General features: G+C 38.8%; 1 protein-coding gene across 1 annotated transcript in view; it reads right to left on the reverse strand.

Annotated features, from left to right (window-relative positions):
* The window catches only part of LOC129657255 (UDP-glucuronosyltransferase 2C1-like), a 34599-nt gene extending 15846 nt beyond the window's left edge, over positions 1–18753 (reverse strand). Inside the window, exons 1-3 of the mRNA XM_055587473.1 lie at positions 18033–18753; positions 6694–6842; positions 2879–3010 (exon numbers count right to left, since the gene is read on the reverse strand). Of these exons, the coding sequence (XP_055443448.1) occupies positions 2879–3010; positions 6694–6842; positions 18033–18753 (1002 nt within the window). The remainder of the gene's footprint in view (positions 1–2878; positions 3011–6693; positions 6843–18032) is intronic.
* Between the last annotated feature and the right edge of the window lie 2278 nt (positions 18754–21031).

Here is a 21031-nt window from a genome sequence, read left to right on the forward strand (position 1 = left end):
TGTATGCAGGGCAGGAAGCAACAGTTGGAACTGGACTTGGAACAGATTGGTTCCAAATAGGAAAAGGAGTATGTCAAGGCTGTATATTGTTACCCTGCTTATTTAACTTATACGCAGAGTACATCATGAGAAATGCTCGGCTGTATGAAGCCCAAGCTGGAGTCAAGATTCCTGGGAGAAATATCAATAATCTCAGATATGTAGATGACACCACGCTTATGGCAGAAAGTGAAGAAGAACTAAAAAGCCTCTTGATGAAAGTGAAAAAGGAGAGTGAAAAAGTTGGCTTAAAGCTCAACATTCAGAAAGCTAAGACCATGGCATCCAGTCCCATCACTTCATGGTAAATAGATGGAGAAACAGTGGAAACTGTGGCAGACTTTATTTTGGGGGGCTCCAAAATTACTTCAGATGGTGACTGCAGCCATGAAATTAAAAGATGCTTGCTCCCTGGAAGGAAAGTTATGACAAACCTAGACAGCAGATTAAAAAGCAGAGACATTACATTGCCAACAAAGGTCCATCTAGTCAAAGCTATAGTTTTTCCAGTGGTCATGTATGGATGTGAGAGTTGGACTATAAAGAAAGCTGAACACCAAAGAATTGATGCTTTTGAACTGTGGTGTTGGAGAAGACTCTTGCAAGTCCCTTGGACTGCAAGGAGATCCAACCAGTCCATCCTAAAGGAAATCAGTCCTGAGTGTTCATTGGAAGGACTGATGTCGAAGCTGAAACTCCAATACTTTGGCTACCTGATGTGAAGAGCAAACTCATTTGATAAGACCCTGATGCTGGGAAAGAAGAAGGCAGGAGGGGAAGGGAATAACAGAGGATGAGATGGTTGGATGGCATCACCAACTCAATGGACATGAGTTTGAGTAAACCCTGGGAGTTGGTGATGGACAGGGAGGCCTGGCATGCTGCAGTCCATGGGGTCACAAAGAGTCAGACACAATTGAGCAACTGAACTGAACTGAGCTGAACATTTGCTGATGCTTTTGACTCATGTCTGATTTAGAACCCCTTCCGTGGATTTTTCACTTTAGTTATTGTAACTGTGAGCTCTATAATTTCTTTTTGAAATTATATGAGAAAAAAATAATTTCTTTCTCATTGCCAGTATTTCCTTTTGTCTCTGTATCATTTTCTTCTCTTTATCATTGTCTTCCTTTGTTTCTTTGTCCATCTTTAGGACAGAGTTTTTAAAGTATTTGTTTCTAGTAATTCCAAAATCTAGCATCCCTCAGAAATTGTTTTTCTCAATTTATTTTATTCCTTTTTTTTCCCCCTTCATTCCTTTGATTGGGCTATACTTTCATCTAACTTTCTATGTATTGTGATATTGGTTGAGATGTGTGCATTGGATTTTTAAACACGATTCTAACTCTGGAAATCTGATTTGCCCCTTTGATAGGGTTTGCTTTGTGTATTTGTTTGTTTGACTGTTGAAGCATTTTTCTTTGCCAGGAAACAGCTTGAAGTTAAAGGTTTAGGCCTTCTAGATATTTTATGAATCATTATCTTTTCATGGACCTGCACATAGCTTTCTAAATTCCACTGTGAGGTTGTTTTTCGATGGCCTAATTCAATGACTTGCTCCAAAGTGGACAAAAATGGGAAATTGAAAAAAATAAGCTTATCCTTTAAAGTTCCTGGAAATTGCATCTTATAATGAAGGTTGAAATGACTGTGGTCAACTTTTGTGCCTCACCTCAATTATCACAGGCAGTAGTCAGCAATTAAATTGCAAACACACAGTATTTGGAGGTTAAAGTCTATTGCCTCTCATGGTGCCACAAATTACACCAGGAATACAGGCATGTTGGCTAATGTGAGGCTGGGTGATTTCCACCCAGTCTTTCCACTGTGAGTTGCAAGTACTTAGAGTCCAGAGTTCAAATATGATTACTTCAGATAGCTTTTGCTGGAACAATTTTGTTTATGCAGAGAGAGAGGTCTTGGTGCTTCAGATTCTGCCCTGGTTTAACCCCTAAACATTGTATATTTTAATACAATTCAATATTCTTGCGAAGATCCTTTTTTACATTAAATATTTAGAAGGTATTGCTTCCACAAAACAATTTTTGAAAGTAGTTTGGCTATGAATACAATAATTATTGTGAGCATTTGTAACTTAACATTGCAGGTAATTGTTTTCACTAAAGCTAGGGGGAAAAATGTCTTTGGGAGTTTAAGAAGAACATTATTCAGTTATAACCTAGAATAGTATCAATAAAAAGTATAATTTAGGGTAACATCATAGAGTGAACTATATAAATCTTTATTGTTTTAATATTATTAAAGTCTTCAATTATGTAAATAGAAGAATCATTGCTTAGGAGTATTCCAAGAATCTATGCTGTTACTTCAAGGGTCAACCAGGTCCTGACTGACCCAAATCCATTAATTATAAGGAAATATAGTCCCAAGGCATCCTGTGAATCAAGACTATAATTTAAAATATTATTTTAAAATATTCAAAATAAATATTTAAAATAAATATTATTTTATTCTCAATCATGGCAGTTGTAACTTGTGTATATGCCTCATATTAAGATAAAACAATACAAACAACAAAACAATGTTAGATTACATGGAAAGTTTAAAATCTAGGCACAAAGTTTACTGGTTAACAGTAGTGAATGATTCAGTATTAGCTCATTGTTTAAAGAAAATTCTGCAATATGTTTTCCTGTTAGCAATGCCAGGATAGCAATTACATATGTTGCTTTCACAGTTAATACTTTTTTAATATCTCAGTTAAATTGACAATAACAGTACCAATAACTTCTACATTTTAAAGCACACTTTTTAATTAAAGAGTTTTTCCTAGATTCTAAAATAGCTGCCCCTCCCTCAAAAAATATAAATATTTGACCTTTTGTGGAATTTGGGCAAGGGCTGATGCAATCATTTTAGAGTTTTCTTCTGTGAGGTTTTTGACCATTGATCCCAGAGTAAACACCACGACTCCATTTTTTCCAGAACTTTGAACAAACTCTTCAAACTCCTGTGAAGAAAACAGTCTTTGTTATGTGAGAGTTTAGAGTTATGAGTCACACACTTTTCTCAATGTGCCCGAACTAAGAATGATTCTATTTTTTAATGTTAACTATTTCAGAGTACAGAATATGACCTGAAATCATTGGTTAATAGGCAAATTAAGAATTATTTAAATTGGAGGTTTTCTTTTAGCACATTAGAGATGTATGTGTGTATGTCTTTACAAATTATTGACTATATGTATCTTTTGCCATTGCTGAGCTCTTTACTTGTATCATTTGATTCTGATACATGGTAACTGAAGGAATATGTATACATTTGCAGATGAGAAAGCTATCTCAGAAAGGTTAAGCAATTTGTCCAAGGCTATAGAGCTTCCCTGGAGCTCAGCTGGTAAAGAATCCACCTCCATTGCAGGAGACCCCAGTTCCACTCCTGGGTGGGAAGATATGCTGGAGAAGGGATAGGCTACCCACTCCTGTATTCTTGAGCTTCTCTGGTGGCTCAGACTTTAAAGAATCCGCCTGCAATGTGGGAGGGCTGAGTTTGGTCCCTGAGTTGGTAAGATCCTCTGGAGAAGGTAACAGTTACTCACTCCAGTATTCTGGCCTGGAGAATTCCATGGACAGAGGAGCCTGGCAGGCTACAGTCCGTGGGGTCCCAAAGAGTTAGACACAACTGAGTGACTTTCACTTTCACACAGCTGTAGGTATTACAGCCAAATTTCTAGGTTACTTCAGCATGATCAAATATGCCATTTTACTTTGAATGTGATGCTGTATGTGTCTATTATATTACTGTCATTCTCAGAGTATGCTTTATAAGAACTTCTGCATTACTTGTCCAGTCAGGAAGTTATATAGCTACCTCATTTCTAAATGTGCTGTGGAACCTTCTACCAAGAGAAAAAATAGGCAATATAAAACAAAACTGAAATTTAGAAAACAGAACAGAGTAACTGTACCAAAGTATGTCATTATATTGACTGTGCTTCAGTAGAAAATGAAAGATAAATCTTATTAGCATCCATGGCTAAATATGAGGTGAAGCACTTGAACTACTTAAGAATCAGATGTAATTCATTTGGAGCATTGTGGAGAGGGTGCTAAAAGGTAATAAAGAGAACTGAATATAGTCATTGGCTTACTCATCATTTACCATTGTACATGCACTAACTCTGAAACAGCCACAAAAGTTATTGTTCATGAAAAGGTTCAAATTTCACCAGATTCTCCATCATATTCCTTTCTATAAGAGCCTCAAACCTCATGATTACTTTACTCTTCACCCTCTTTATGCCTTACTTTGCACATTTGCATTGACTCTTGTAGCTGTATATAATATGTTGATTTAGCGTCCTTTGTTGTCTAATTATTTTAATTAGGGATATTACGGAACCAACATTAGCAATACAAATTAGTCAAATAATTCAATGTTATGAACGAAGAATCCTACTGATATCATAGATTTAAGAATATTTTTTTTTTCATATGTGTATGAGCATGTCATTATGTGACTGCAGAGATGTGATTGTGCTTTTGTAGTGTCCCCAGGGCCCTAGTGTTCTCTGGTGGGTGGAGATGGGGAAATAGATTCACTGGAAAATCTACAAAGCTCTTACACTTTCTGGACACCCTGCAAAAATAACAGATTGATCCTTGATACCACATTATTGATAAATAAATACTTAAATACACACATTACACATACATATACGTACACATTAAACATTACACATACATATGTGTTATTGGTCAATACTAAGACAATAGAAGAATTCCTCATATTTTTGAGCTATTAAATATATCTAATATGTTTATAAGCAAGCCTCACACTATTCCAACATTTGATTTCTAGGATTTTAGAACTGAATGTTTACAAGGCATAGATCTTTTATTAAAAATTATGGAGAAAAAAACAAACAAACTCAGAATACTTAAAGGATTACTTTCTAAGCTGAAAAAATGGCTTATGACAATGTAGAATGCATATCCAACATCATCTATCTTTTCAAAATATTGAACATCGTGCTTTAAGATTTTGCTGTGAATGTAAATGTCTCTAAAAATAGTTTATTAATTTAAAAAACTTCATAAATACTTAATTGACCTGTCTCCTGTGATTAAAACAGTGTGTTTAATAGCTGCTTGCTAGATACTGCATTGTACCTCATTCAGCATATACAAACATGAATTGACCATTTTCCCTCAAAATTGCTCCTTTCTCCTTCTTCACTTAGTAAATGACAATATTCTCTACTAAATTCCCACACAAAATAGTAAATATAAAGGATGACATATACAAGAAATAAAAAGCTAAGGATTAATTCTGAAATTGTCACTCTTAACTGCCACCTCCAGCCTATCTTAAAATCTTACCAACTTTCTTTGTAAATATTCTCCAAATCTTTCCACTTATGCTCAAAATTATTATCATATAGCAGTTTGCATTTCTATAAAGTCTTTCTGAAACTACTGCACCTATTTCTCAGCCCATTCCATCTCAGCCCATTTAAATAGTACTCCATTCCAAATAATTCAATAACCAAACTATATGAAGTGGTAAACTGTATCACCTTATTGCTTAAAACTTATACATTGATTTGTCATTGATATTAAATTTGAGGTGAAGAATACTTATACTGTGCTGTGCTTAGCTGCTCAGTCATGTCTGATTCTTTGCCACCCCATGAACTGTAGCCCACCAGGTTCCTCTAATCCATGGGGATTTTCCAGACAATAATTGAGATGGGTTGCCATGCCCTCCTCCAGGGGATCTTCCCTACCTGGGGATCGAACCCAGGTCTCCTCCACTCCAGGCAGATTCTTTACCTTCTGAGCCATCAGGGAAGCCCAAAGACTACTTAGTATTTCTCATTTGCTTTTTTCATAACTTATCCTATGGTCATCTTTCCAGGCTAATTTCTTTCCTCTATTTAAACCAAACAAATGATTACTGTATGTTCTGCCAGGATTTTGGGTGAGCCATCACACCTCTATTTGATCTTTTCTCAAAGTATCGTAATTTCTCTACTATGTCCATTTCTTAGACTAGGTTATGCTGAATAACTTGCAACTCAAAAATCTGAGTGTCTTGGGGTTTCCCTGCTGTCCCAGTGATGAAGACTCTGCTTTCCAAGGCAGGGGGCACCTGTGCAATCTTGGTCAGAGAACTAAGATCCTACATATTGCAGCAGCATGGCCAAAAGTAAATACGTAAATAAAAGGCTCAAGTATCTTAGTATCCTAAACCAACGGCTTCTTTCTTTTACCATATATCCATCTATTATTCCTTGTATTTTTAATCAGGATTCAGATTGACACATGCCATTCACATCACAAAGGGAAAGAGAACTCTGGAGTAAGTGCATCTGATAATTAAGAGTTGGACATGGAAGTTATACATGCCTCTTCAGCTTATACTCATTTCCCAGAGAATATTGGATAATTTCACTAAACTCAGGGGCTGGGAATTTTATTTTAGTTAAACATCTGGCATATTTGATTAGCATCAGTAATGATTACTATGATAATGTAGAAAATATGGTAGCATAAAAGTCTAATGTGGACAAGTCCCATTAATTCTTGTGTCTAGGTTTTCAGTTTGAATATCAAATACTAGAAATAATAAACTACAAATCATTTCAGGAGGTAAATACTGAGAGAGGCAAAAAGAAACACATTTAATTACCTTAGGCAAGGGTTTTGCAGGCTTGCAGTGCAGTCCTCCAACAAATTCAAAGTTAGGTAAGAAAGGGTGAGGAAATTCAAAATCCCAGTTAGTTCGAATCAACCACATTTCAGCTTTTCCCATAATCTCACATAATTTGGTAGATTTTCCTGAACAAAAATGAAAGATGATAGAGGGAAAAACATTTGATATGCTAGGTGGGACATGTTTTACCATCAAATTTCCTGTGAAGAATCTTTAAAGAACCAATATTAGTTCTATGCAACCCAAGAGAAATCAATAGGCTTTTCCTCCTCCAAGAGTACAAAATACTGAGACTAGGAAGAACCAAACACAGAATTAAGTATGGAATAACCAAAGATCTTCTGCTTTATCTCTACCAACAAAATATTTCCGCTTGAGCTACACCTGAGCCCTACTCCATGCTCAGAATCAGCAGGTGCTCTTAGCAATAAACAAGAAAACTCAGCCAGTTATCCTCAGCCTACTGTGGTACAGTCTCCTCCTCTTCTGGAATTCCAATTTATCTCATTTTCATTGCTCCAAAAGTTTCTGATAGCTTTAAAAATAAGCAGCTTTTTAAATTGAACCATTGTTTTCTTTTCTGGTATTGGAAATGTCCTGTTACTACTAAGTACATCCTATCCAGAATGGAAATCTTATAATAAAAATCTTAAAGTAATTATCTCCTTTACAAAATTAGTTTCACAAAACTTTGTCCTCTTTGGTGAAGATAGAGCACTGCATCATAATCTGGTGGCAAAATATTTGCTATTTTGACCTACTTCCTTACAAAAGTGTCCCCTTTCAAAACAAGTGGAAAGCATGTGAATATTAACATAATAGCAGCTCAAATTAGTGACTCTGAATTAAATCATGTTCCTTAGTTTGGCGCAAAAGTTTCATTTCTGAATTTATATAATTACTGTGGTATAAGGAACCTTATTCAGAGTGTAAGTGTTCTTTTGAAAGATGTACTCCACATCACCAATAAAAAGAAACTATAGCTATCTGGATTCTAACCACATGATTTTTTAAAAAAATATTTTCCTTGATATTCTAAGAGTGCTGAAGTTTTGATTAAAAAATATGAGGGATTTTTGAATTGTCAGGGAAACCTATCTGCTTAAAAGATCACAAGCAAATCTCAGTAATTTAGGGGTCTGATTCTGATAATGTCCAAGGTATTCAAATTCCAGTTTCAGGTCTAGTATAGACTTCATATTTGAGCCTTAGGTGTCAGCTATGGGTATAATTTTATTTTCTTTCTGAAATGCTTTGCTCCTCTACTCTTTTAATGACAATTTTATTGACATACAATTTACGCCATACAGTTCTTCCTTTTAAATACACTGTGTGGTCTTTTATGCTACCTTCTTTTATTTAACAAGTTTTCAAGATTGATTCCTAAGGTCATATGTATCAGTACTTGAAGATTTTTTATTTCTGAATAATACTTTTGTACAGATACACTTCATTTTTTTAATCCATTCAGTAATTGTCAAATATTTGTGTTGTTTTCATATTTGGCTCTATGAATAATGTGGTTATGAGCATTAAGGTATGTAGTTTGTGTGGATAAATGCATTCATTTTTTTTTTGTTATAAGCCTATGAGTAGAATTATGGGGTCATATCGTTGATTCACCTTCTTTTGTTATCCAAATAATATCTTTTTTAGTTAAAATCTGCACTCTTTTGTTATTAATCCAATGCGCTTCAAGCATCTTATTGAAAGGAAGACAATATTGTACAAAAACTATAATTGATCTGAATAAAGACTGTGAGCCAATATCTGAAATTTGGAAAACCATTTCCCAAAGTTCCAAAGCAATACCACTTTTTGTATTATGATGAGGCATTTGTTGGATACTGGACAATTCAAAGATTATTTATATCTTTAGAAAAATGTATCTACATTCTATACTGCTATTTTTTAGTGATTTACTGCAGATTTTTGTTTTTAGATACTGTGAAGTTAAATGTTAACTTGCATATTTCCATTTAGTAGAAAAAATCATCTCCTAAATTATGAACTTATTGCCTTATTAGACATTGACCATTTTTGTATTTAACCTAATAGTATTATCCTAACATTCTTTTTCCTCAAGAACTGTTTATAAATAGTTCCTCAAAATATTTTGAAGCAGATGCCATCTTACCTGTTTCCTCATCAATTATTAGAACATATTCATACATAATAAAGTTAATAATTACATAAATTATGTTATATTTTAAATTTGAAAAAATATATTTGGAATTCATTATACAATGGAGATTATAAATTGATCCTGAATGGCAGGCTATATCTAATAGTATTTTTAAACTTATAAGTAAAAGAAATGTTTTCCTTTTATTTTATGATTTTATTCTTTTTTCTCAGATTATTGATATATTCCTCAAAGAGTATTTCAGGTGCCAAGAGCTAGGAAAGAATCAGAGACAAGAGTTATGTCCTATACTAACTTCACACTAAAATATGTTCCTAAGCTGAGTATCAAACTGCTGGAACTAGGAGTAAACAAAAATCTTAGATGCAGCTGTAGGTCAGTCACTTCTTGATCCACAGTTCAGAAAATGTCACCAGGATGAGATGTCAATGACCTTTTCTCAGTTTTGCCTTTTGTACCTTGTACTTTGGACATTGGTGAGTGATGGGTGCAACAGTTTCTGCCTATTTTTAGGGTTAAGTCTAGAGAAATAAACACCTGTTTCTGTCACAAAATGCCTAGAAACTGTCTCAATGTTACATGTCCACCTGGATTAAGTCTTATGCCTTGTTGAACACACAGCATATTCCTGGGCAGAATACTTCATTAGAAACACTCACATTGTTTCTGAATTGTTGAAGAAATGATTTCTCATAGAAACTTAAATGTGCTAAAAATAAGGAAAATGAAAAGAGCTATATAAAACAAAAGATTACAACTATAAAGGAAAATTTTTAAATTTAGTAATAAACTAATCTTTAGTAATGACACATTATTAGAGATATTTCTGTCCAAAATAGTAAAAAAAAAAAAAAAAAAAGCAACTTTAAAATGTATATAAAACTAAAACTGACTCCTAAAAGCCAAAGCAACCTGCAGACATAACATTTCTGATTTCAGGCAATATTGTAAGCTATAGTGATCACAGCCACATGGTATAGGCATAAAAACAGGCACATGAACCAGTGGAACAGAATCAAAAGCCACAAAATAAGCCCATACATATATGATCAACTAATATTTCACAAGGGAGCCAAAAATATTCAAAGAGAAAAGATCATCTTTTAAATAATCCTTACTGCAAAAAAAAAAAGAAAAGAAAAAGAGTATTCAAATGAAAAGAATAAAACTAGACTCCAATCTTACTCTACTACAAAAGTAACTGTAAATGGATTAAAGATTTCAATGTAAGATCTGAAACCATAGAGTTCCTAGAAGAAAATAGGCAGAAAATTTTCTTGATATGAGTCTTGGCAGTGATTTTTTAAACATGATACCAAAAGCATAAACAACAAAATTTTAAAAAAAAGCAAATGGGACTGCTTCAAACTAGAAGACTATGAACAGCAAAATAAATGATCAACAAAATGGAAAGGCAACCTATAAAATTAGGGACAATATTTTCAAACCATGTATCTGATACAGGATTGGCATTCAAAATGTCTAAAGAACTTATAAAACTCAGTACAAAAATAAAAAAATAATAATTTAATGTAAAAATGAGCATGTGTGCATGCATGCTAAGTCACTTCAGTTGTGTCCGACTCTTTGTGATCCCATGGACTGTGTAGCCCACCAGGTTCCTCTGTCCATGGGATTCTCCAGGCAAGAATACTGGAGTGGGTTGCCAGGCCCTTCTCTAGTAAAAATGAACAAAGGACCTGAATAGACATTTTTCCAAAGAAGATATCAAATAGCTAACAAGTACATAAATGGGTGCTCCCCATTGCTAATCAGGGAAATGTAGATTAAAATCACAATGAGATATCACCTCATGCCTGTTAATATGGCTATCATGAAAAGACAGGAGATAACTAATGCTGGTGAGGATATGGAGAGAAGGGAGCCCTGGTGCACTGTTGATAGGAATGTAAACTGGTGCAATACTCTGGAAAACATTATGTAGGTCCATCAAAAAATAACATTGTAAAACTACTACCACCTCCCATGTTCACTGCAGTGCTGTAGCATTGTTTAAGGTAGCCAAAATATGGAAAAACTCTAAATGTTTTTCTATGAGTGAATGGATAAAGAAAATATAACTATATATACCATGAAATAGTATTAAGTTATAAGAAAAAAAAAGACAACCTGTCATTTGCCTCAATATGAATGGAACTTGAGGAAATCATGGTAAGAGAAGTCAGAGAGGTAGACAAAAACTATGTGAAATCACTTAAATGTGGAATATTAAAACACACACACACACACAAAACAAAAAAGAAAATGAACTCATAGAAGCCGAGAACAGATTGTTGGTTGCCAAATGCCAGGATTGGAAAGTGGGTACAATAGGTAGGTGAAGGTGGTGAAAGCGCACAAGCTTTCACTTGTAAAATAAGTAAGTCCTGGGGATATGATGTACAACATGCTGACTATATTTAGCAATACTGTATTGTATATATGAAATGAGTTAAGGGAGATCTTAAAAGTTCTCATCTCAAAATTAAAAAGTTGTAACTATGTGAGGTGATGACCATTAACTAGAGATCTTGTGGTGATCACTTCACAATATGTATAAATACAAAATTATTACATTGTATGCCTGTGATTAAAAGAAGTCAATTTAAAGCAGGGCAAAAAAAAAAGCAACATAAATTTTTCTCTGCCATTTGAGCCACTCACCACCCTCCTCTTGAGTGTATATTGCATATCTATATGCAAGGGCTGCGTGGAACCCTGCCGCAGAGTCCAGGTGGGAGGGCAGGTGGGCCTGGGATGGGGGCAGTTGGTGGCCTCAGAGTGGAGAGGGGAGAGCGGTGGAGAGTACTGGAAGCAGAGACCTTGGCCACTGATTGAGGTGTGGGCTGCTTGAGAGGGCTCAGGGGTCCGGGGAAGACGGTGGTGCCTTGCGCACAGGCTGGGGAGGCTGGGAGACTGGCTCCCGCTCCCGGGGCGAGTGCTTTGTGGACCCCGTACACACAGCGCTGAGTGCCCTGCTGCTCCTTGGCAGGCCGTCAGTCAGGACTTGCATGTTTGATGGCACGCTTAGGCTTATTATTATCAGTCATCAAGCTCTCAGATCTACCTCACCTATTGAGATTAGACAAGTTAGACTTACAAACTGCCCAAAGGACAGCAACCACAATTCCTGTTTTTATTCTGATCCTACATATTCTTTTCCCCCAACTTTTTAAATCTGGAAACTTTCAAACTACAGAAGAGTTGAAAAAATATTAGAGGGAGCACCAGCCTTCACCCCCATACATCAACTGTTAAAACTGTACCTGTGCTTTGCCTCTATCTCATCTCCATATACGGAGAAGGCAATTGCACCCCACTCCAGTACTCTTGCCTGGAAAATCCCATGGACAGAGGAGCCTGGTAGGCTGCAGTCCATGGGGTCGCTGAGGGGCGGACATGACTGAGCAACTTCACTTTCACTTTTCACTTTCATGCATTGGAGAAGGAAAAGGCAACCCACTCCAGTGTTCTTGCCTGGAGAATCCCAGGGATGGGGGAGCCTGGTGGGCTGCCGTCTATGGGGTCGCAGAGAGTCGGACACGACTGAAGCGACTTAGCAGCAGCAGGAGCAGCATATCTATATTCCACATTAACTAGGTCTCCTTAGAAGACACAGTAATACCAACTCATCAAACAAACAAACAAACAAACAAAACAATTTCCTTTTGCTAGCAAGGTAACTCTTTAGGAGAAAACATTTCTTCCTTAATCCTATAAGGTGTCACAATGACCCACCACTAGCTTTGGCCTATGTAAGTTGCTGGCATTACTCTGATACATTAACTTTTGATGTATAACCCTCTATCTCAAAAACTCATATAACTGTGCTTTGACTTCTAATGGGAGGACTTTTTTCAGAACTTTCTAAAAAACTGCCTCCCAGGTTATAATCTTAAGATTGGTTCAATTACAATTTTCAATTTTTTCTACAGATTCACAATATTTTGTTGACACCTAAAATTAATACAAAGTAACATGTCAATTATATCTTAAAAAATCTAACTTAATATTGCAAGCAGAACATGGCTGATAGGGCCCACATGGAGTCTCATTGATAAGATGGCTCGTTATTTGTGGTGTAGCTGTTAAACCGTCAACACCCATAACAGAGACCTGAGAGACCTTGGTTTTTCCAGAGTAGGCAGGCATAGCAGAGTAAGTGGCCCGTGTCAATGAGAAAGGAGATCAGCTTACCTGCCACTGTAAGAGTTACCCTGGGCTCCGTAGAGGCAATGAGAGTTGGGGCCTGGGGCCCTGGGCACCTTCAGACTTCAGTGGCAAGTCTGAGGAGCCTGGGCAGAGCTGGGTCAGAGGACTCCTGCTCTGGACCAAGAGGGAATGTCCGGATCCCTGAAGGGGGATTTGGGCAGTCGACCTTCCAATGTCCCTTTATGCCACAGCTGGGACATGGACCTGGGAGGGGGCCTTGGCTTTAGGCATGACCGGGCCCAGTGGCCTTCTTTGCCACATTTGAAGCAGGGACCAGTTGGCTTCCTTTCTTTGTTGCTTGATGGAGGCTTGGAGCCATGTAGGGCAGTGGCTAAAAGGTGGTATTTGGCCTGATCTGGTTGGGCCTTCTCTAGCTTTGCGTATTCTTCCCGATTTTTGAAAATCTTTAAGGCTAAATTTAAATGGTCTCGTTGAGGAGTTTGAAGGCCTTCTTCTGTCTGTTTTAGTTTCTTTCAGATATCTGGGGATGACTGGGAGATAAAATGGGTGTTAAGGACAATGATGCCCTCTGCTGAAGTGGGATCTAATTTAGCATATTTTTGTAGTGCTTCTGTTAACCTGGATGGAAATTGTGCCAGGTTTTCATCTAGTCTTTGAATTATTTCCCACAGCTTATCAAAGTTGATGACTTTATGCCCTGCCTTTTGAAGGCCCACAGTGAGGCAAGCAGTCATATGATTATGGGCTGCTCATCCAGGTCTCCCTGCCTGATAACCCCAGTTGGGATCATCTCGGGGGACAGCCTTTGCCCCTACGGGCTTAGTGTCCTGTGTATCTCATCAGCATGCACCTGAGAAGCTTGCCAAACTCCATACTCCTTCCTTCTCTTCTGGAAGAAGAGTGGAGGAAAGTGTGATGTAAATATCATGCTAGGTTAAGTCATAAGACTGGGTAAGATCCTTGAATTCTTTTAGTAATTATCTGGGTCTGAGGAGAAGGAGCCAAGATGGCTTTCAATCTGAGATAGATAAGTGAGGGAGAATGGGACATGAACCTGAACAATGCCTTCTGCTCCAGCTACCTCAGGTGAAGGGAGGAGTGGAGCAGGGGAAGGAGCAGGGTCCTCTGGTGAAGTTTCTTGTTTTAAAGTTGTTTGGAGAGGGGACCGTGAACTTCCAGATGTTCAAGCTGGTTTTAGAAAAGGCAGAGGAACCAGAGATCAAATTGTCAACATCCGCTGGATCATCAAAAAAGCAAAAGAGTTCCAGAAAAACATCTATTTCTGCTTTATTGACTATGCCAAAGCCTTTGACTGTGTGGATCACAATAAACTGCGGAAAACTCTGAAAGAGATGGGAATACCAGACCACCTGACCTGCCTCTTGAGAAACCTATATGCAGGTCAGGAAGCAATAGTTAGAACTGGACATGGAACAACAGACTGGTTCCAAATCAGAAGGAGTACATCAAGGCTGTATATTGTCACCCTGCTTATTTAACTTCTATGCAGAGTACATCATGAGAAACGCTGGGCTGGAAGAAGCACAAGCTGGAATCAAGATTGCCAGGAGAAATATCAATAACCTCAGATATGCAGAGGACACAACCCTTATGGCAGAAAGTGAAAAGGAACTCAAAAGCCTCTTGATGAAAGTGAAAGAGGAGAGTGAAAAAGTTGGCTTAAAGCTCAACATTCAGAAAACAAAGATCATGGCATCCGGTCCCACCACTTCATGGGAAATAGATGGGGAAACAGTGGAAACAGTGTCAGACTTCAAAATCACTGCAGATGGTGACTGCAGCCATGAAATTAAAAGACACTTACTCCTTGGAAGGAAAGTTATGACCAACCTAGATAGCATATTCAAAAGCAGAGACATTACTTTGCCAACAAAGGTCCATCTAGTTAAGGCTATGGTTTTTCTGGTGGTCATGTATGGATGTGAGAGTTGGACCGTGAAGAAAGCTGAGAGCCAAAGAATTGATGCTTTTGAACTGTGGTGTTGGAGAAGACTCTTGAGAGTCCCTTGGACTACAAGGAGATCCAACCAGTCCATTCTGAAGGAGATCAGCCCTGGGATTTCTTTGGAAGGAATGATGCTAAAGCTGAAACTACAGTACTTTGGCCACCTCATACGAAGAGTTGACTCATTGGAAAAGTCTCTGATGCTGGGAGGGATTGGGGGCAGAAGAAGAAGATGACAGAGGATGAGATGGCTGGATGTCATCACTGACTCGATGGGCCTGAGTCTGAGTGAACTCCGGGGGATGGTGACGGACAGGGAGGCCCGGTATGCTGCGATTCATGGGGTCTCAAAGAGTCGAACAGGACTGAGAGACTGAACTGAACTGAACTGAACTGGAGAGGGATCTAGGGAGGTCGGGGTAAAGCTTTGGAACTCTCAGGGCAGAGGATTGGGCTGAGGTCTCAGGGTTTATCTCAAGCACAAGCAGGGGAGAGGTGCTGGGAGCAGCGGTGGCCTCGGCCTGCCCTTGAGAGGGAGGGAGGGAGGGAGGAGGGGACATAAGGGGGAGGTTGTGGAACTGGATCTGGAGCGGCTACAAGGGGATTGGGAGTGATAGAGGGTGGGCTGTGGTCAGAAAGGTGGAAGGAAGAAGAAGAAAAGTCTGAACAAGGATTGGGAGACATTGTATTAGAAGGATGTGGCTTAGAGTGGGCTACGAGTATTTGAGAAGTAGAAGGGGATTCACAGAAAGAGGGTCGAGAGCGAAGAGCAAAGAAAGCCTGAAGATAAGGAATTTCTAACCACTTGCCATTGCGGCAGCAGAAGTTATCGAGCTCCCGTAGAGTATAGTAATCCAGAGTTCCGTTTTCTGGCCAATGGGACCTGTTATCAAGTCGGTTTTGCAGCCAGACAGTGTTAGAATAGTAAGTAAGTCTGTTTGGTCTTATCTCCCCTTGGAAGCCCAAAGCTTTTAGGTTTCGGAGAAATCATCCCAGAGGAGTAGATTTTGAAGGCTGGGATAGAGAATTTCCCATTGCGGCCGAATAGGGAAGTTAAACAAGGGCGAGAGAAAGAGAGGAGAAAGGTCCGAGAGACTCCGTTCTCTCGGACCTGAGAGCGTCCCCGTTCTCAGGACTTCCTTGGAGAGTAATGATAGTCTGCTTTGAAATGGGCTTCCCCTATTTCAAAGTCAGACGGGGCACAAGACCGAGGGGCTGAGGGCCGTGGGGATCCTCCCCGCCCGCTTATCGCTAGGACTTGGAAACGAGGAGAGAGAGAGAAAGGATCCAAGGGAATGGGATTTCACTCACCCTTGTAACCGATGGATGAAATGTGGACTTGTATGTGGATGTCGGAGAAGGCAATGGCACCCCATTCCAGTGCTCTTGCCTGGAAAATCCCATGGACAGAGGAGCCTGGTAGGCTGCAGTCCATGGGGTCGCTAAGAGTCAGGCACAACTGAGCGACTTCACTTTCACTTTTCACTTTCATGCATTGGAAAAGGAAATGGCAACCCACTCCAGTATTCTTGCCTGGAGAATCCCAGGGACAGAGGAGCCTAGAGGGCTGCCGTTTATGGGGTCGCACAGAGTCGGACACGACTGAAGCGACTTAGCAGCAGCAGCAGTGTGAATGTCAGTCCAGCAAGGCGAGCGGAGAGTGCCATCCCAGAGCTCATCTCAGTTTCTCGGCAAGGGCCAAGACAGGGGACCACCGGGGGTGGGCTTGTGAGAGGAGCCCACCCAGTTGCGGTGGATCTTCCCTCCCGGGTTTCGGCACCAAAATGTAAGGCAAGTGCAGAGAAAAAGAGAGCGAGCCGGGCAGACAAGAAAAGGGAAATTTATTAGAGGGAAAAGAGAGGGTGACTGGCTCTTAAGGAGAACCAGCGTTCTCCCTTTTTGATGGAATCCTTCTTATACCTAACCAAAGAAAAATTCTCTGAAGGGATGGTCACATAGCTGGAGGTCTGGAATCTGGTGGTCTCACAGCTTTGAGAAGATAGGCGCCAGTGAGATAACCGGATGTCATTTGGGCAATTTGGTCAGTCTCACAGATCACTGCGCTTTATTCTTTGTTTGTGAGGTTGACATAAGGAGCCATCTTATCAATGAGACCCCATGTGGGCCCTATCAATGGCTTTTTCAAAATATCTTCTGCAAAATCCTCAACACAATTATATAAACTTTATTAAAAAATAAGCATATCAGTTATGCAAAAGGAAAAATGAAAGCATAAAAGGACTTGCTGAAACGGATAAAATCTTTGCGCTCAGGATCAAAGCTCAATAGTTCACTTCTAATCCAATTATGAATGGAACAGCAACAGTAAAATACATTTAAAAGTCTAGTTAGAGAAAAACATTTCTTGTTTCTTTCTCTTTTGGAATGCAAAGAGCAGATGAAACTCATGTATGTTTATTTATTTTCCAGTTTCTTACTCACATTACAAGCCTGGGAATCAGCAAACCAAGCCTTCAGAGGATGTAAACAGAAGGCCTGAGAAACAGCAGATTAATCAAAAAGAAAATGGAAGGTATAGTGCCCTATTCTAGGGGATCTTCCTGATCCAGGAATCATCAAACCCCTGTCTCATATGTTTCCTGCATTGGCAGACAGGTTCTTTACTGCTAGCACCACCTGGGAAACCTGCATATAAAAGGAGAAGTAAACAAGAGAGAAGTAGCCCAAGGTTATGGAACTTAAACACTGTCAGATTTGGGTTTTGTAGATATCCTGAAAAAATAAAAAAATTAGCAGCATTGAATAGGATTTATGGATAAATATAGAGAATATTTGTTCTCTGATAAATTTTTAGTACTCAATAATCTAAAACAAAACAAAAAAGGAAAAGTTTAAGAAAAGAATAAAGAAAGATAAAGAATTGTTATTATGTTGTTACTCAAAACAGTTAAGAAACATGAGCTTGGGTATCACTCAAAGAAAAGCTTTTTTAAGTTTTCATACAGTCAGATAAACATTTACATTTTCCATATGAAATAAGAATCATTATTACATGCAAATATCTCTTACCTAAAACCTTGCTGTAATATTCATCCCATTCTGGAAATACAAAATATGAATACATCACGTCATTCACTGTATACGATAACCAGTTCTCCAGCCTCTGTATAAAAGTCATGCTGTCTGTCAGTCCTGATACGGTGCCAGGAACATATGAAGAAGGCATAGGAAGCCCAGCACACAATCTCTCAATGACATTCCCATAGGAAAACCGAAAGGAGTATATAAATGGAATGTTGAGAAGCTCAGCCACTAACTCCCCACAGAAGCTTAAAGGGTCAGCAATACAGATATCAAACTTAGCTGCCTGAAGCCTGGTGAGCAACTCCTTGTTCATGACAACACTGTCACAAATGCTTCTGATTGTTGCTAAAAACGTTTTCAACATTTTTGTCAATCGTACTTGCCTCTCCCACCATGAAACTTTCGGCAGTTCAAAAGAAAGTGTGTAGAGATTAGCAGTGAATTCTTCCATGAAACTTTCTTTACTTATTGGAATTTCAAGGATCTCCACGTTAAAGGGAATCTGGGTATGATCAAGCAGAGAACTTGTTGAAGGTATGAGGACAGTTATCTCATGCCCACCAAGGTAGAGTTCATCCAGAATAATCTTTAAATTAATCCAGTGACTGAAATCCATGGGCCATACAAGTATCTTTCCGGTCCTTCCAGAGTCAAAGAACCATAGATGCAGCATGAAAAGGACATAGAAGCCTTTCACAGTCTTCATAATCAACTCGCTGAAACTAAATCTGGGCTTGGACCAAGTGCATGAAACTCAAAATCCAAACATCTCTCCTTGACTCTCCCAATCAATTTATACTAGATAGGATTGAACTTTGATTTATGTACTTTATATTAAAGATTAAAACAAAATGAAGCTGCCTTGATGGAAAAAAAAAGAAACAGTCGATAATGTCAATAAAATAATTAAAGGAAAAAGAGGAACACCTCAGAATGAGTTTCCAAACTTCTTTTATGAGCTTCCCTGATGGTTCATATGGTAGAGAATCTGCACTCAATGCAGGAGACCTGGATTCAATCCCAGGGTCAGGAAGAAATAGCTACAGAAAAAACAAAACAAACAAAAAACTTCAGAATGAGATTTTCAAAACTTCTTTTCATGGATATCAAAAACAGAGGACATGAAGTTAGACATCAATTCATAGTAATTTCTAAATAATGTTAAGAAAGTTCATCATCATTTGATGAATATTCAATTAAGACTAGATTTTTTGGATCTTTTCCTCTGATTTGATTTGAATGTTCATTGAACAGAATGGTCTCTCTAATATTTCTTTTACTGATAGCAGATCCTTTATCCACTGAACCACCGATATTTGTCTATAATTTTATATACACTCATATTTTGATTGGGAACTAATTATCTCTTATTATTTAAGAAGGAATTCATTTTCAAGTAAAATATTTTAGGTCACATATTTTCTCTTTCAGAACTTTGAACAAACCAAACAACTCTTTCCTGGCCTGCCAAGTCTCCACTGTTGGACACTCAGTTGTGTCCAACTCTTTGCAACCCCATGGACTACAGCACGCCAAGCTTCACCATCCTTCACCATCTCCCAGAGCTTGCTCAAACCCATTTCCATAGAGTCGGTGATTCCATCCAACTATCTCATCCTCTGTTATTCCCTTCTCCTGCTGCACTCAATCTTTCCCAGCATCAGGGTCTTTTCAAATGAGTCAGCTCCTTGTATCAGGTGGCCAAAGTACTTGAGTTTCAGCTTCAACAGAAGTCCATCCAATGAACATATAGAATTGATTTCCATTAGGATGAACTGATTGGATCTCCTTGCAGTCCAAGGGACTCTCAAGAGTCTTCTACGACACCACAATTCAAAAGCATCAATTCCAGGGCTCAGCTTTCTTTATAGTCCAACTCTAACATCCACACATGACTACTGGAAAAACTATAGCTTTGACTATATGGACATTTGTTAGCAAGGTAATATCTCTGCTTTTTAATATGCTGTCTAGGTTGGTCATAACTTTCCTTCCAGGGAGCAAACGTCTTTTAATTTCATGGCTGCAATCACCGTCTGCAGTGATTTGGGAGCCCCCCCAAAGTAAAGTCTGCTACTGCTTCCATTGTTTCCCCATCTATTTCCCATGAAGTGATGGGACCGGATGCCATGATCTTAGATTTTGAGTGCCGAGCTTTAAGCCAACTTTTTCACTCCCCTCTATCACTTTCATCAAGAGGCTCTTTAGCTCTTCTTCGCTTTCTGGCATAAGGGTGGTGTCATCTGCATATCTGCTGCTGCTGCTGCCGCTAAGTCACTTCAGTCGTGTCCAACTCTGTGCAACCCCATAGATGGCAGCCCACCAGGATCCCCGTCCCTGGGACTCTCCAGGCAAGAACACTTGAGTGGGTTGCCATTTCCTTCTCCAATGAATGAAAGTGAAAAGTGAACATGAAGTCTCTCAGTGGTGTCCGACTCTTTGCGACTCCATGAACTGCAGCCCACCAGGCTCCTCCGTCCATGGGATTTTCCAGTCAAGAGTACTGGAGTGGGTTGCCATTGCCTTCTCTGCTGCATATCTGAGGTTACTAATATTTCTTCCAGCAATCTTGATTCCAGCTTGGGCTTCTAAAAACCCAGCGTTTCTCATGATGTACTCTGCATATAAGTTAAATAAGCAGGGTGACAATATACAGCCTTGATGTACTCCTTTTCTGTTTGGAACCAGTCTGTTGTTCCATGTCCAGTTCTAACTGTTGCTTCCTGATCTGCATATAGGTTTCTCAAGAGGCAGGTCAGGTGGTCTGGTATTCCCATCTCTTTCAGAATTTTCCGCAGTTTATTGTGATCCACACAGTCAAAGGCTTTGGCATAGTCAATAGGGCAGAAATAGATGTTTTTCTGGAACTTTCTTGCTTTTCTGATGATCCAGCAGATGTTGGCAATTTGATCTCTGGTTCCTCTGCCTTTTCTAAGACCAGCTTGAACATCTGAAAGTTCACAGTTCATGTATTGCTGAAGCCT

Source organism: Bubalus kerabau, chromosome 7, assembly GCF_029407905.1.
Source record: "Bubalus kerabau isolate K-KA32 ecotype Philippines breed swamp buffalo chromosome 7, PCC_UOA_SB_1v2, whole genome shotgun sequence".
Lineage (NCBI taxonomy): Eukaryota > Metazoa > Chordata > Mammalia > Artiodactyla > Bovidae > Bubalus > Bubalus kerabau.